Genomic DNA, 16,915 nt, shown 5'->3' on the forward strand with positions numbered 1-16,915 from the left:
TTGAGTTCAAGCCTTTACACCTTCATTTTATCATCTGCAAATGGAAAAGCGTGTGTTTAAATGGAAACCATGCATTCACCTTTCAGCCGAAGCCTTGGGGTTAGACCACATGGTCCCCGTCCCGTACCGGAAGATTGCCTGTGACCCCGAGGCGGTGGAAATCATCGGCATTCCAGACAAAATACCCTTCAAAAGACCTTGCACCTATGGCGTCCCCAAACTCAAGCGGATACTGGAGGAGAGGCACAACATCCATTTTGTCATCAAAAGGTGGGTGGTGAGGAAGGCAAGGGAGAGTGCATGGACTCGATGGGGCTCGGGATTATAGGCTGTGTTCCCTCCGTGCTCACGGGGTTTATTTTGACACACAAAAGTCATTTTGCCCTTTTTTATGGAAAAGGGCTAAACAGCTCTTTTTTTCCCCAAAAACCTCTGTTTTCCATCACTCCCTTTTTGCGAGGATGTGGCAGGGCTGGCCATACCACGGTCACCCCCGAGCCCCGTCACCCTGTTGTACGTCCGTGCGGGCATGGCCAGTACCACCTTAAGCATTTTGGGCGGTAGTGGGACCCTTTGATCGATTGCAGCACGACTCTCTCCAATGGCATTTGGCAGATGCAAGCGGTGCCTCTGGGTGGGAGGAGGAACATCCATATTCATGCCACGTGGGGATTCCCCTCCACCTTGTTTTTCGGTGATCACTTATGGACATCCTATATATACGATGATGAGGACGCATTGCCTATGGGCAGGGCGTTGTGCCTTGGTGTCTGCGTTTACAGTGGAGTAGGAGGAGTGGATGCTTTCCCGGTTATCTCTGCGCTGTGCAACCCCTCTTTGCTTCTCTGTCAGGAAAATCTCCTTTATGATGTATTTATTTATTCAGTCCCTGCCTGTGCAGCACTTGTGTTGTTCCCCTGCTAAAGGTGTGAAACTACGGCGCAGAAAAACCCCAGCTAAGGGTCCCAAGGGGGCTAAAATCACTGACATCAACAGGACTCAGGCATCCTAAAAGGAGTTAGCTTTCCAGATGTCAACCAGTGGAGGAGCTGCTTTGTCCTGCATTGCTTGGGCTGCGCCGGGCTGGATCAGGCCCCAGGCCATGCCCCTGCACACACTTTGCTCCCATGAGCAAAGCTGTGGGTGGCACCAAAAGATGATATTCAGGAGGCAGGTGACATCTGGTCGATGGTCAACACTGTGAAGTGAAGATCCAGCAACAGTTACTTCAGTCCCATCATCCCTTTTGGTAAAGCCAGCCTGTAGCAGCCTCATTTAATAAGTTAATTAAATGAAGAGAATGACTTATAAGCAGATTTAAAGGTGCTTTAGTTAAAAAGCATATGCTGTAAGATTGCTTGGTTGCACAACAGGCTAAAAGGCTTTTTTTTTTTAGATGAAAAATTCATTCCCTTTTTTTAGGGAATGAATAAAATTACTATTTTGACTTGGTTTAAAGCTCTTCATTAATAAAACCTAAAACTCAGTCATTAGAAGCACCTATTTCTAATCCCTTTTTTCCTTTCCTTTCCTCCTAGGATGTTTGATGAGAGAATTTTTACAGGTACGTTCTCCACGTCTTTTGACCTATTACCCACAAAACTGAAAGATTATTCAGAGAAGCAAAATTGAAATAATGTCACTTGTAAGCAGCAAAAGTGCCGAACACGTGCAATTATGCTTAGTGAGGAGCAGCCTTGTCTGTGCTGAGATTGCCTTTGCCTGGGATCGGTGCAAGCACTGTGTGCCCCTTAAATAGTGTTTTGAAGGTTTAAGCAACAAATCCCCGGTGCGTGAGGCTGGTCTGGCTCCCTGTGCTGGGCTGAGCTGCAGCTACAGGCAGCACACGACATGTTTCTGTGCTTTCAGGAGGAAGAAAAATCACTGCTGGGTTCCTCAGTGGTAAATTATTCTTTTCTTGGCTGGGAAGTGCTAGCATCATCCAGCTGCTGACTGTTTTAAAAAGTAAAACAACAAAAATGCATTTTTTCAGTGACAAAACCCTGAGAGGGGCTTTCTTTGGCTTTCTTTGCCTCATGTTTTTACTCCTTTTTGTTTGAGCTGGAGAAGCCAGGCTAAATGCTTTTTGGCAAACAAAAGGAGATAGGTATTGGGGCGGCCTGACCCAACCCTCACTCCAGCACCTGCCCCATCCCACCGCCCAAACTATGGCACTGCACCCCAATTTATCACCACCCAGCCCTGCTCCCGGATCGCCTGGGCTTGGCTCACAAGTAAAGACCTGTTGTTTTTTTTTTTTCCCCAAGCTGCCAACGCCACATGCTGGCAGTTTTCCAGACACCTCCTGCGACATCTCCACCGGCCAAATTAACACCTGTGACCCCGTGACAGCCCCGGCCCCAAGGGTGCTCCCTGGGGACAAAGACACCCAAAGGGGACCTCCAGCAGAGCCCAGAGGGGGTCCCACCTCAATGCGGGAGGGGGGCGGGTTCCTTTGTCTCCAGCCCTATAAATGACTTTTTTTCTCAAGAAAAGGGTTTTTAAAGCTCTAATCCACCCCAAGGGATGGAGCACTGATCTATGTCCTGGGATGCAAAATCCATCACGGTTGTGTGGTATCTGGGGGGAGGCATCGCATATATCTGCACGTCAGCTCAAGAGCTGCTGCTGGAAAGCACCGTGCTACGAGCTCAGGGGTTACACGGCAGGGAGGTACAAGTGGAAATTAGGAGATGAGGAAGCAAACCCAGCAGGACTGGAGCGCATGGCAGTTCCCCCTCCCCTGCCTGGTCCCTCCAGGCCTACCAGAAGCAAAACACATTAAACCTGGCTTTTTGTGATTCATGTCAGCACATCTGACTGTGCAAAAAAAAAAGCATCTGCTGAGTCAGGAGGTGCCATTTTTGCTAAGACACTATTTTCTGAGCAGAGCTGTATTTTAAATTGCCGACTGCAAAATATCCCAAAGCTTCCCTGTACAGTTTTGCTCACCCTTTAATTAAAATACCCACCACTGCTAGGAAACCTATTTTTGCTACTCCCCTGGGTAGCAGCTTCAGGCAGGCTTTGCTGCTGCAAGAACAAGATTTGGTCCATAGAAAGCACAAATCAAAAGGAGCCTTTTGGACTGTTGGCAGATAAATAGTGTCTTTAAGGCCCTATATTGCTGCTGGTCCCATTGCCAGTGCCCTGCCCTTCCCTGCAGGCCGGAGCCGAAAGGAAAAAGGCTTCATGTTCCCACGGATGGGATGTGTTTTGGAGGGTGGGGATGTCGCGATGGTGCTTTGAGACCAGCGCAGTGCCTTTGGCACCTATTTAACGAGACACCTCTGTGGTTTCTGCAGCCTCGTGGTGTAATTTCATTCCCTCCTTCGGCTGTTCACTCACCTTCCCTGCCCGATTTTCATTTCCTACCCTGCCTTCAGATCACTCTTTTCATCTTCAAGGTCATTGCTGAGGCTTCGTTTCAGCTCCTTTCAGGTTGCTGAGGAACAGGGAAGGGAGAGAGGAGGTTTTTCATAGTGACAGGATGCTTTTGTCCCTCTCCGTGTTGCTGCAGCAGAGATTTCTCCTGCTGCATGTGGGGCTTGGAGCTGCAGGTCGGGGCTGCCAGTGTCACCGCTGCTCTGGGCTTTGCCAAGCTCCTGTCCAGCGCAGCACATCCCCTCCCTTGGGATGGGGCTCTCCCCACTTTGGGGCTTGCTCCTGCAGCACTGGTCCATGGCCCTGGCCCTGCCTGGGTTTCCCGACCCCAGTCCCCACCTCTTGGCACCCTGTCCCGGCAGCCAGCACCTTTCCGGAGGTGCTCCATCCCCAGCAGGGCTCCCCAGGACACAGTTACACAGAGGTTTAAGTAAGTGTCTTGCTATTATTTTCACATGTAAACCCAATTAAATCTGCACCCTTCTCTTTGTAAGCAGTTGACTCTTGAAAATCTGTCCCCCACCCTGACCTCTGCTCTGGGACTAGGAGGGGAACAAGTGGAGGTGGAAAAGCTGCATCGTTGGCATCTCTGGTTGCTAATTCTAGTTCTGCTTTTCCTTCCGAAATCACCCTGCGCACCCGGCACCAGGAAGCAAATTTACCAAAGATCCAACCAAGCTGGAGCCCTCCAGCCCCCCCGGGGAGATCTCCCCCGAGCCGCACCGCGGGGCCGTGCTGGACCTGGCAGGGGCCTCTCAGGCCAACAGCAGGTAAATGGCACTCCCGTCCCTCGGCCACCGCCAAGTGACATCCCTCGGAGAGTAATTTCGGGGGCGTTTATGTGCACAGCAGGTTATTGCTGTGCTGCCGGCTTGCGCGCCAGCCGGGAGGGTGCGACGGGCGCGATTCAGTAAGCTGCAGTGCTGGGGAGGTGGGGTGGGTAACGTGGTTGGAAGGCGAGTGGTTGTAAGGGCTTTGCTTTCCCGCTTCCCTAAAAACCCACTGCGATCGCACAGCTAGCCGGCACGGGACGAGGCCGAGCACCCCTGTCCTTCTGTGAGCCAAAATAACGAAGTTATTAACGAAGTTTGGGATCATTGGTTTTGTACAAAACTGATGAAATCGGGGCTGTGCCCGGACAGGCCGGGATTATCTGTAGGAGCGATCTCTGGTGGTAAAGCATGGCCTAAGGATTCACCCTCAGCCGGCACCGTAACACAACATCCTGCTAATTAAGAGTTACTTGTTTATAAAACTCGCAGGGAGACTAATAGCGGATTAACAGATATTTTAATAAAGGTGGGTTACAGAGTTCAGCAGGGCAGGAAGGTTTTTATGAGAGTACCTGTTTCTGGTACAACCATGCCACGAGCTAGGCTGGTCTGTAACATGCTGGCAGGACCTATGGAGTGTATAGCGCTGCTTTCCAACCCATGCTGGGAGATCCAGAAGGTATTTTGCTCTGTGTAGCCCCAGTTTCCTTCATTTTTGCTTCAGCTGGTCAGAAGCAAGGTAACGTTTAGCCCCAACATTTACCTTTAAAATCACTTTAAGTAAGAGAAGCAGGGCAGCAGCTCCTAGCAGTATAACTGGTGCTGACGGGCGAGGCTGCGCTGCAGGGAAAGGAGCCTTTTCCCAGCCTTGCCCCGCACAGGCAGCTCGGTCACGGATGGGTTTACAAACAGCAAAGTGAATTCTGCTGCGATGTCCGTCCACTCCCCCATGCTGGAGGCCGCGGCTGCAGGGAGGCTCAGCAGCAGGGACGTAGGAGTGAGTGTCCCTCAGCCTCTCCGGCACAAAGTCCCGCTGCCTGGTGCTGACACCTCCAACCACCGAGGCTGCGGACCGTGCTGCGGGGCCGGTAACTTCCGCAAGCTGGGATGGGAGATGGGGTAACTTGCCCATCTTCTCCATGACATGTGTTGAGTTCCCCTCCGTCCTTGGCTCTTTGTTGACATGAACCTGCGGCAGATTGGAGTCTCCTGGTTCTCCTCAGTGCTCTTTCAGGTTTGTCCCCTTGGATGCGGCTGCCCTGTACCTCTAAAGCCGTGTGTGCCCTGGGCAGGGGAACCTGCTGCGTCGGCAGCATTAGAGCAGGCAGTGAGTGAGCCTGGCAGTGCACCAAGCACTGAAATCTCGCAGATTCAGGGGGCAGAGACCTCTCGAGCTGCCCAGTCTGTAGGGCTGGCATTTGTCACCCAGCCCTCTGGGTATCTCCGGCTTCAAAGGAGGGTTTGGGGGTGGTTTTACCCCACAGGTTTGGGATGGCTCTTGCAAAACCTTACTACCCCAGTGCTGTGGGACACCACCGTGTCTTCTCCTGGGCTTTGTTTTGCTAACTGGAAGAAGCAAATTCTTCTCATCCTCTCCTCTGCCAGGGATGGGGTGCTGGCAACACCCATGGGTGTCACTCGTGCCCCATGCTATGCTACGGTGGTGTTTCCTGTACTTTGCAGAGGCTGGCCCCACTTCCTTGTACCATTGGCTGCGAGAGCAGTACAAGCCGTGCCACGCTGGAGCTCTGGTGCAAGGCAGAGTCAACCACAGGCATGGGAAGGGGGGTTTAGATGAGTGGGTGGTTGGCTTGGCTTGCCTGGACCAGGTCTTGGGGGGTGATGTTGGTTTGCTCTGTGCATTGATCTTGTACATGGGTTGAAATGGTCGGGGCTCAGCGTGCAGGTGTCACCCCCGGAGGACAGCACCCCCAAATGTTGTGCTGGTGAAGCAGAGCCATGGCAGCATGGGCGCTCACCCGCTCTGCTGGAGGGAGGCTGGTGGCGGCTGCCTTTGGGCGTCCGTGTCGGAGCGGGGCTGGCTGAGTCACTCCAGCACCTTTCAGCAGCAGCGAGCTCAGTGCGCCGGGTGAGTCAGTCCTCTCCAACCATTTAAAACTGGTTGGAGGAATCGTGCCCCACACGTGCCTGTGTCTCCCCCCGATGATGAAGGGACTCCGGATGAGAGCCTTGGCCGGAGACATCTGCAGTGGGAACTCGGCTGGGCTGGGTCCAGGTCTGAGGTGCTTCACTGGTGTTACGGGGAATTAAACTTGAATCTCCAGGATCTCCAGCTAGGGCTTAGCCGCAAAACCATTTCTCAGCCAGCTCGCCATTGCTCTCTGCACCTTACTGAATCGCTCTGTGTCTGGAGGTGTTTAGACTTGGGGAGCGACAGAGCATCCATTGCATACTGGATGCCCAGGGAAACAGTGATGCTTGAAATACTGCTGGCCTCTAAGCATGCTGCGGGGCTGAAACCTGGCCTGAGGCTTCTCGTTTTCCCATTCATTTGTTAACATTTGCAATTAGGACACTTTTAATTTTTGATGCAGAACATCCCGCTGTGTAGTTATATTGGTGTGACTGGAAACGAGGAGGTGGAAGGATGGGATATTAGGGATGTCGAGCTGGTTTCTCCAAAGCAATAGGTAGCAAACCAGCCCCTGCACGTCTGCAGGAGCATGCCAGTGGGGTGGGAGCTGAGGTTTGCCGCTGCTCTGAGGGCAGCCAGAGGCTCGTGGTCCCGATACGGCCCTTGCTGATGCTGCACCATCCCCGTCTCACCTGCTGCACTCCCACTGTGGGCCAGGTAGGGGTTGCATGGTGTCTTTAGAATACCCTATGGGGGAAAAATCGTTTTCATAGGGGTGGTTTGTACCCAGCTGGATTCGGGTCACCCTCTCCGTCGTGGTGCTGTGATGTGGGCCGGGCTGGGCTGGGCTGACCACCTTCCACTGGTGTGAATCTGGCACAACTTAAAGGGCATCCTGGGGTCCCTTTCAAATTTATCCTAGCTATGTGTGTATATATGTCTTGTTCCTAATTTACCTTGTGCGTGTGCATACTGAATCGGGCCACGGACCCCGAGGTTCATGTGCACCTCTGGTTACAAAGGGAATCACGAGCTGCAGTGGTGGTGCACAGCTTGCTTTACCTGCCACAGGGGTAAACTTAAATCTCACAAAATCTCCCAGTGCATTGATAACACCTGTCTGCAGGAAAAAATACATGGATATTCAAATCCCACTTTGCTCCTCCTGCAAATGAGGAACCTCTGCTCCCTGGTAGGAGCAGAGCATTTCCATAGCTGTGGTCCACCCAGGGCAGAGTCCGGTTCCAGTAAAGGGGCAGTGCCAGATGCTCCAGTGAGAAGGGCCAGATACTGTGGGGGTAACGCACTCCCCAGGCAATCTCCCCTCCCAAATTTCCCTTGGGAAATGCTGACTTTGACCTGAAGTGGGAGAGTTGAAAACCCTTCCCAAGGCTCCTAAGTAATATATACAGTACTTTCTAGACTAGAGATCCTTTTTGCCCGTACCACATTTAGGAAGAACATTTCAAGAGCACTCCTGGCTTCCTTTGCATTGCCTGTAGTTTGTTCGGCTGACGCTGCTGAGTGGATTTAGGTGAGCGAGAAGTGCTTTTGAACATCTTCCCTGAGCCAACAGGGATGTGGTGCTGGCTCAGAGGGCTTTCCTTCCTTCTGGAGGACCAGCGTTGTGGATGAGTGCATTTTCCAGTGCCGTTCCTCAAATCATTTACTGCCAAAGCTCTGTGGTTGTTCTTGTTTAAGAAAGAGAGAGACGGAAAGCAAACGCATCCTGAGAATGCAAAGTAATCTCATTTGGATGCTGAACACCTTGTGTAAATTCCTGAGCATGAGAAGTTAACTGTAAATGCGCCCAGTTTTCAGGGGAGAAAAGCTTTGGGCAGAATAAATATTTACCAAATCAATTGACTTTTTTCCTTTCTCCCTATTTGCATTAGCTCCATGAGTAACCACATTGTAATGATGCTTTACGCACTGGTCTGTGCCACAAAGGCCTGGAGTCGACCAGCTTTCGGGCTTAAAACCCTTGCTTTCAGGAGCTCTCTGCTGCGGTTACATCCATCGGTGTCTAGGGGCAGGGCTGATAGCGGGGGAGAGTTTGGGAGCAGGGCTCCGTTGCAGAGAAACCACAGACCGTGGCTTTCCCTTGCAGCCACCGATGTCACGCTGCTGCTGGGACCATGGGTGCAGCGTCCCCGGGGACCCCTCCCTTGCCTGGCATCGCAGGGGGCTGCGGTGTTTTTCCTCCTGCCAGGATCAGCCCTACACACACCGCTGGGTTTTAAGCCTTCCCTTTGGTTTCTCCATGACCACCTCTCTTGTCTACCTTTCCCTTCCAGGTCCGAGAAGTGTAGTGTTTCTGAAAGCTGTGAACCAGGTGAGGAATAATTTTTTTTCTCTTGCAAAATAGTGATATTGGAGGGAGCACTAGAGAAAGCTGCCTGCAAAGTAACGGACACGTGGCACCAGTTACCTGTTTGCCCCACAGGGCAGTTCTCTCAGAATTTTATCCCTGTTTGATAGATACAGAGTTGAAGGGTCTTACTCTGTGACCCTCCAGTTGGGTTCCAAAACTGCATAAATTGAATAACAAGACTTAAGCACATGCTTAAATGCAATGCTAAGGGAAGTTTTCACTCTCAGACTTCTCCTTAAAAGCTGCCACGGTCAGGTCACCAAGAAATCATCAGTGTCAGTGCTCTGAGCACCGCAAATGAGAAGGAAATTATTTTACTCAGGTTTAGGTGCTTGGACCCATTGAATCACCACTGAATCGGTGAAGCCACACCAAGCCTCGCTGTCCTGCCTGCCCAAGCTGCAAGCTGTGACTCAGCCCCTTGCAGTGAGTCTGTCCTACCCTGAATGAGGAAATTTATCTGGAGATAAGAGGCAGCTGGGCTGCGCATCACATGCAGCATCCTCCTGGGGCAGCCTCTGTGGGCTGGCCAGGCTGGCGCAGGCTCCCTGCCCCACGGCTGTTCAAACCACACGGAATTTTGCCAGGGCTCAGCTGGTTGTGCCCTGGTGTGATGCGGCTGTGGTCAGCCCTCCCAGAGCACGGCTCTGCAGAAGGACTTGTCCCAAACATGAGTTTGGGAGCATTAAAAATGTATGGAGTGCCCACTGGAGATGGCTCCTCCTGCCTTCCCACCAAGGCTTGTTGGCAACCCAGTCCGTTTTAAGTGAAGAGAGCCAGGAACAAGTGCATAACGAGGGCCGGTGGCTGGTTCAAGGGCACGGGCAGCTCCTGCCAGCCGAGCTGTTTGCAGAGACCATGCCTGTGGACATCCTTTGGGTACTTCCATCCCATGGGCTTGATGCTGCTGGACCACTTGGCCAAAGCCTCGTTGCTGCGGGATGCTCAGCTGGCACTGAAGTCGCGGCTGGCCATGGTTTCCCTGCCTGCGCTGGTGGGCAGACACAGCATTGCTGGTTCCTGCTGGCGATTTGCCTTTCGTTGCCTTTCCCTGGTAGGTACCTCAGGAGACCTGGGTGGGATCAGGCAGATCAAAATTGAGCCGGACGAGCTGGACATCATCCAGATCACCATGCCAGGTAGGCCCTGGGGTACCGGCTACGTGCAGTGGCCTCTGCGCAGGCAAGGCTGCCGCATCATGTCTCGGCATTTTGCTTCAAGAAGAGGCGTTTGCAGGGTATCTCCCAGCACAGAAGGTCTCCCCGTGCCCATACAATGGTCTTCCTTCGCTGAAAGTCATTTTAAGGGGCATATCGGGAATGAGCTGGTTTCCTGGGAGCAGTGGAGAGTTTTTTAGGGCTCTTTGTTGTTTCTCTCTCTCCTTTGTTGCTTTTCTATCTTTCCTTTTCCCTGGAGAAAGCAAGCCTGGTTTGCAGCTTCTTCACCCACGGGCTTGGAGGATCCCAGGTATCGAATGCAGGATGCTTTTGATGAGGTCCTTAATTTAGAAAAAAATCCTGGTTATGAAGTTTTCATAAGAACAGGTTTAATATTAAGCACATACTGAAAATGTGTTTGAATTGGTGGCACTGATTCATTTCCCCATGTTTCTGCCCGGAGGGGTCGGTGGCAATGGGTGGTGATGGAGATGAGCGGTTGGGTGCTTGAGGGGCAGCTGGGAGACTTGTTTTCCACTTACCTGACCTGGACAGGGCAGCAAATGGTAGGATGATCCTCAGAGTTTAATGAGTGGATAGTTAGCACTTCGCATTTTCAGTGTGCTTTACAAACATTAATTAATAATCTCACCAGAATGAGGGCAGCAACAGGACTCCCAACGTGCCCGAGGGCGAGCGATGCTGGCGACAGCAGTGACACCAGACCCTGCCGCACTGGTGCGATCTCTGTTGTACCCAAATTGTAGCAGTCCCCTTAATACAGTGATATTTGGGGAGTCACTCCAGGATTATCGTAGAATGGACTTAACATAGGAACAAGGTATAGTGGTAGATCAAACATTTTAATTTTCAACTTGGCAGCTAATGGAAGAGAAGAAAGCTAATACATCGGGAGCTGGCGGTGCGTGTGAGGAGGAGGAGGTGGTGTTATCGCTTCCCCGGTGCCGGGTAGATCATACTTCAACTCCAGAGTCCACCTTTTCTTACCTTATTTGAAGATTGAGTTCAATCGGAGGGAGTACAGCTGAGGGCAGGGAGGAGGATTTATAGAAAAGAGGTGCTCACCTACAGGGAGAAATGGATGAAATTAGGATTATTCATCCTGTGAGGTGATGCTTAAGAAGTGACCTGATTGCAGTATTTAAACTAGCTGAAGGTTTATTTAAAGCTAAATTTGGATAGTTCTTTGAGGGTGTTGGAGAGCCCAGCGTTCGGGGAGACAGGTTTAAATGAAGAGGGCATATAGGTTACATAAGGGAAGCCCAAGGAGGTGTGATTTTATGGAGGAAGGCAGCATTAATGGAATGGTTTTCCCACAGTGGAGTAGCTAAGTCAAGCAGCATTAACTTTTTAAGCCAAAATTGAGTGTCTAGATGGAATTAAGCCAAGTAAATAGTTTTGAACTATTTTTGCTCTTCACCTTCCATGGAGGTTAGGAAGAAACTTTGGCTCCTTTCCCTCTGGCTGAGAGGTCATATGGATTTCAGGGATGAGCTTCGGATGGTCCCGGGAAGGAAGAAGGCTCCTGATGTGGCCATGGTGTGGGGGGCTCCTGGGACTGGGGGGAGCCCTTTACTCAGCCTTTCCTGATGAGCCAGGACCCTCTTGAACCCTGTTTTGGGGATGGTGACCCCCCCAGCATTGAAACAAAAGCTGCCCATGGGGTTTTGTCCACAGACCGATCGCCCGGTTCGGATGAGATGCACGACCCGGTGCCCACGCACATGGCCTCGGAGGAGTCAAACTACGTCCTAGAAACAGTAGCAGGTACCAGAGTTGAAGCATCTGGGAGACTGTGTGGGGGCACAGGAGCTTGTGTGTGTGTGAGAAATGAGTAAATACCGTTTATGAGCCGAGGTGTTAGAGTCAGGACCTGCTTCCAGAGTCATGGCCTCAATCAGGCCAGCTGGGAGGTCTGATAGACAAACTGGTGGCTTTTCTGGCACCGCCACTCCTTCCCAGTCTCTCTCCAGCCCCAGCTCACTGCAAGCTCCGGCTCCTCTGCCCTGCTCGCGACTGGGATTTACCTGGGGGAGTTGTGCCGGTGCTGCGGCTGCCCTCGCTCATGCCAAGTGCTGGGTCTCGCTTCTCCCAGGAAGCCCACGCCGAAGGGCGGGCAGAGCTCGTGGATGTAGGCGATGGGTTTATTCTGCTCATGCAGCTCCTGGCGTGATGCTGCCAGCCCGAGCCTGCGCGGGAGGTGTGTGCTCAGAGCTCAGTGAGGGGAGGGGTGGTTGGGTGACTGCAAGGGACCTGGAGACCTCCCACTCGTATCTGGTCTGGTTTTACTGACACTGGCCACCATGAACCCTCCTCTTCCTCAGCAGGGACAGAGAAGGGGTCCAGCGAGGAGTCGCGACACGAGGAAAAGCAGATGGATGGATCAGGTGAGTGTGCGATGAACCCCGAGCATCGGCTGATCATTGCAAGTTTTTGGAAGGATGGATGAACACAGATATATTTTGGGTTGGGTTTCCTGGGCTTCCTACCTTATCAGCAAAGCATTCAGCCCCCAAAAAGCTCAACATGGAAGGACACTGCCATGTTCTCAGGCTCTGTCCTCCCCTCTCTTGCCTCGATTTACTTTTTTCCCTATCTTTTTCCTCCTTGCTGCTAGCACCGCTCTGTGGCAGGTGCGTCGCTGCCCTGCCTCGCTCAGGGGTGAGCTTGGAGGCAGCTGCCGGAGGACCGGCACCGATGTGGGAGGCGTGAAGACCACGCAGCCGGCTCTGCCGGAGGTCAGGGGCTGCTCGCCTGCACTGTGTGTTTCTTGCCCCAGAGGCAACTGATTCCTCAGAGCATTTCTCTCTTTTTTTTCTTTTTTTTTTTTTTTTTTTTTTTTTTGCAGATGGTGTAGGGGACGTTTTAAGCCATTTGAGGAAACAAGTTGAAATTTTGTTCAACACAAGATACGGTAAGACGGTCATTAACACATGTTCATCATGCCAAGTGCCGGCCTCTGCTGTGGGGAGCTCCTAATTGCTCAGAAATGTCACCTGCCATTTCCAAACCAGCGGCTGAGTAAAGGTGCAATTTAATTTGTTCATTTGCTGTCTGCTGGGCTTACAAATGCATTTGAAATCTCCCCGGGCCTTGTTATTGCAGCTCTTCCCCTTGGTTTTCTCGACGCCTTTTTGCTTGCTGCAGCCCAGGAATTGCTGCCGTGACCTTCAGCCTTCCTCCTGCAGAGGGAAGGACCAAAGTGTTTCCCCCCATCACTTGTTTGAAATATCACAGAGGGTTTTCCACCCAAGGTGGTCATGGTGTGTCCTGGGAAGGCTGGCAGGACCCCGGTGCTGGGGGCTGGCACTCGGCATGCTGCTCACCCCTTTTTAGAAAGGTTATTTAACCGGAAAAAAATACATGTGAGCTCACATGTGCATTTTGAGAGCTGGCAGGAAGTTTTTGCCACTAGCAGGACCAGGAGACACAGCTCTGCCTGGTGGTCCTCAAAAGCTGGGGACAGAGCTGAGCTGCGGCCCCTGGGCTGCCAGAGCGCATCGTGACCAGGGGAAAAGAGAAGGGCCGGGATGCTCCTGGGCAGTGTTGGGTGCTAGGGATGCAGCTGGAACGGTGCCGGAGCGATGGCCCTGGCTGCACCCCATGCTTTAGTAACAGACTGGGAGTCCTCACCCACACTCATGGGATTTTGTCCTGGCTTTTCACCTCTGGCTGAACAGCGCTGCTTGGTGCTAGCTCTTTGGTTGCTTATCGGCAATATTTGGGGGAGCAAAGGGAGCCCACACCGTGCCACGTTGCACAGGCTGGCAGGGCACCCCCAGGCACATTCCCCATCCCCTCGTCTGTCAGAGGGAGGTCCATGGAGGTCTGGACATGGGGTCCCATTGCCAGAGAGGTGCTTGCAACCTTTACAGGAAGCCCCTTCGATGTGTGCCACTGCAAGGCAGGCTGTGTTAATGCAGCAAAGGCAAAAGCCAGCTCCCGGCAGCTGGCTGGCTCTGTCCCTCGGCTTGTGTCTGCCAGCACCTGGGACATCCCCACCGGGGACATCCCCACCAGGCACAGAGTGACAACAACCTCTCCAAAAACCTCTCTAGTCCCCCACTGACATACCGTGTCGCTGCTGCTTTGACCCGATGAGGAGATCCAGTGAACTAACGAGATTTGGTCCCTACACAGCGAAAGCCATAGGAATATCGGAGCCGGTCAAAGTTCCTTACTCCAAGTTCCTGATGTATCCTGAGGACCTGTTTGTTGTGGGCTTGCCGGAGGGCATCCTGCTGCGGCGCCCCAACTGCTTCGGGATTGCGAAGCTGAAGAAGATCCTGCAAGCAAGCAACAACATCCAGTTTGTCATTAAAAGGTAAGGTGGAGTGGTCGTCGCCTGGGGAAGATGTTCCTGCTCGGAGCTCCTGCTGCTGTGCAGTGTCCTGGGGAACATCCATCACTTGGTCACCTTCAATAAATTTGCTTTATTAGAAGCAACCAAGGGTTGTTGCCTTGTTGGAGCCATCCCTGAGAGGCAGCGGTGGTGTTGTCATCGTTCCCTTGATGTTTTTTTGCTTTTTAACACACTTTTGCAAAGGTCTGGCCACAGCAGCAGGGAGCACCCAAGGGTGGGTGAGAGGAGCCAGAGCCTTTAACCTTCAGGCGTGGGGCAAGGAATGGGCCTGGAAGCCCTGGTGTGTTTTGTTATGGGAAGTGGCTCCAGCCGAGGTCCAGATGTGCACATCTGTGCTTCAGCAGGATGCTGTGGGCATCAGGGAAGATGCTGCTGTTGCACTGGGGAGCAGGGGCTGTCACAGGAGCCGGGGGGGCTGTGAGAAGCCACGACTGATGTAACACAACAGCATTGCCCTGAAAGGGAACAGATCCAGCAGAGATGGATTTAAAAATATTTTTAGCTAGTTTGGGGAGTTTCTTGCCCAAATGCTGACTCAGCCTCCCTTGCACAGGAGAGAGCTGATGCAGCCAACGTGGCGGGCGGCTGAAACGGAGAATAAATGTTGGGAGCGCGGAGATTTTGTGGCATCAGACCAGCAGCCTCCAGGACAGCCCGACCACGTTTTGGGGGTTCTGTCCCTATTCCAGACCCCTTGCTCTGTAGCGCAGCTTCAGCGCAGCTCGTAATGAGCCCTGCTATCGTCTCACTGTGTGGTTTTAGCACTAGATACCCAAGTGGCAATTTTGGGGGCCAGTTGTATGTTGAAAGGAGCTGTGCATGGCTTCTCCCATCCCCAAGAAACATGCAGGACCGTTTGTCCTAATAGTCTGTAACTGCTGATTTAAGCTGCTCAGCCAGCGCCAGCTTAATGTCATCCCGAGGAGCATCACATCAGCTCACTAAAGAGTCTGTCGGCATGAAAATTACTTCTGAAGTTCCCCCGCTGCTTTGCGGGAGCTTTAAAATTGCGTTAGTCAGACCCGGTGCGTGGGTTGCGGCTGTGGGAGCACTGTCCTGGGGGATGCGGGAGCAGCGGGGTGCCGCTGGCCGGGGAGCTCACTCGCGTGCCCTCTGCTTCTCGCTGTTTTCCAGACCGGAGCTGCTGGCGGAGGGTGTCAAGGAGCCAGCGTCGGACAGCCCGGCAGCCAAAGGTAGGCTGCGAGACGCCCGGCAGCCGGGCCGTTAAGGACTAGGTAGGAGAGGAGTGAGAGCGTTTTCCTACAGTGCATCTCTTGTCTTCCCTCCCCACCTCATTTTTTGGCTGGAACCCCCCTCCTGTGCATCCCTGTCGGCGGCATTGCGAATCCTAATTCCTCTTATGTCCCCTGTCTCAGCCGCCAGCGAGAGGGACCCAAGCGAGGCGCTGCTGGAGGACGCTGTGAAGAGACAGGGCTTTCAAGGTGAGGGCCTGGAGGCATCTGGGGGAGGTTTGAGGCAGAGTCCCTGGCCCGTTGCGGGGGCTGCGCAGGGCAAACGGATGTGGGAAGGGAGCGGCCGTGGGGCGTCGGGGCTCAGTGGGTTGGCAGAGGAGCGTGGCAAGGCGAGGGTGGGAGGGAGGAGAGGAGGAGATGGGGTGAGAGGATGGGAAGGACAGGCAACCGGAAGATAAGACGTGCAGCTGGGGCGGGGAGTCCCCAAGGAAGAGGCTTGACGTGCTCTGGATGGTGCCCTAATTAACCGGCTTTGCTTATCTTGCCATCTGACCTTGCAAGATGCATATTTAAGTCTTCCAAGCCTTGGAGTTTGCCTTTTTCTTTCGGGCTTTTTCCACCCGACAGCTGGCATGCTGGCTCTGTCGGGGGAAGAAGGAATGCTGAGAAGTCCATGGGCGGTGGGCGGCAAGTGCTGCCCTGCTCGAGCATCCCTTTCCTTGGGCCATGGGAGCCTGCGAGGGTTTGCAGAGAGGGACGGAAGTTTTTCAAAGGCTTTGGTTTTTCAGAGGCTTTGGAGTGCATTTTATTTTAACACTGGTAATTATCACAACTGAATCTTCGATTTCACACAGCTTTTATTCTTAGCAAACAGGCAGGGGGAAAAAAACCCATATTTCTGTTTAGATTATTTTTAAGGACTTTGAATGGCCCACTCCAGAGATTAGCTAATTGCAAGATAAGAACTTTCCTATAATTAGAAAATGGCATTACTTAAAAGTCACAGAGTGCCTTTTAATTTACCAGCAGAAGTCCATAATTGTTTCTTTATTTTACAGAAAATTATGATGCCAGGCTTTCCAGAATAGACATCGCTAACACGCTGCGGGAACAAGTCCAGGACCTGTTCAATAAGAAATACGGTGAGAAACCAGGGTGGGAGTCGGTTTTATTCCCCCTAATCCCTCATGAATTTTTTTGTTCCCTATCCCTCCCCTCTCCTCCCGATTCCTCCTTGCCAGGAACTCTCTCTCGCCTCCCCCTTGACCTGGCGGGGCCAGGGAGGGAACGGTGGGGCTGGGAACTGGTGCTCTTTGCTGCAAGGCGCTTGCTGTGTAGGCAGCTCCCATGCGGCACGGGGGAGCCCATGATGGGGAGCGTGCCGCAGCCCTTCTCGCTGCCTGCCCTCCCTGGCCACGTTTTGTTTTTTCTGTTAATCCCTCCTCCGTGAAGAACAACGATGGTAAATTCATTAGTTGGAAATTGGAGAGCTGAGGGAGCACGGGGGGTGGCGGGAGGGTGGGAAGGGAATAAGGAGAGGCTGTAGCGAGCGCTT

The 16,915-nt window shown here is 52.7% G+C and overlaps 1 protein-coding gene across 1 annotated transcript in view; it reads left to right on the plus strand.

Annotated features, from left to right (window-relative positions):
- GTF2IRD1 (GTF2I repeat domain containing 1) overlaps positions 1–16,915 on the plus strand; it is a gene marked incomplete at its 5' end in the record, with an annotated part of 45,209 nt that overhangs the window by 13,058 nt on the left and 15,236 nt on the right. The window contains 12 exons of the mRNA XM_082008514.1: positions 87–270; positions 1,539–1,564; positions 4,034–4,154; positions 8,550–8,587; positions 9,685–9,765; positions 11,482–11,571; positions 12,132–12,191; positions 12,653–12,718; positions 13,945–14,128; positions 15,302–15,360; positions 15,544–15,609; positions 16,419–16,502. Of these exons, the coding sequence (XP_081864640.1) occupies positions 87–270; positions 1,539–1,564; positions 4,034–4,154; positions 8,550–8,587; positions 9,685–9,765; positions 11,482–11,571; positions 12,132–12,191; positions 12,653–12,718; positions 13,945–14,128; positions 15,302–15,360; positions 15,544–15,609; positions 16,419–16,502 (1,059 nt within the window). The remainder of the gene's footprint in view (positions 1–86; positions 271–1,538; positions 1,565–4,033; positions 4,155–8,549; positions 8,588–9,684; positions 9,766–11,481; positions 11,572–12,131; positions 12,192–12,652; positions 12,719–13,944; positions 14,129–15,301; positions 15,361–15,543; positions 15,610–16,418; positions 16,503–16,915) is intronic.

Source organism: Phaethon aethereus (genome assembly GCF_964289735.1).
Source record: "Phaethon aethereus genome assembly, chromosome: 19".
Taxonomy (NCBI): domain Eukaryota; kingdom Metazoa; phylum Chordata; class Aves; order Phaethontiformes; family Phaethontidae; genus Phaethon; species Phaethon aethereus.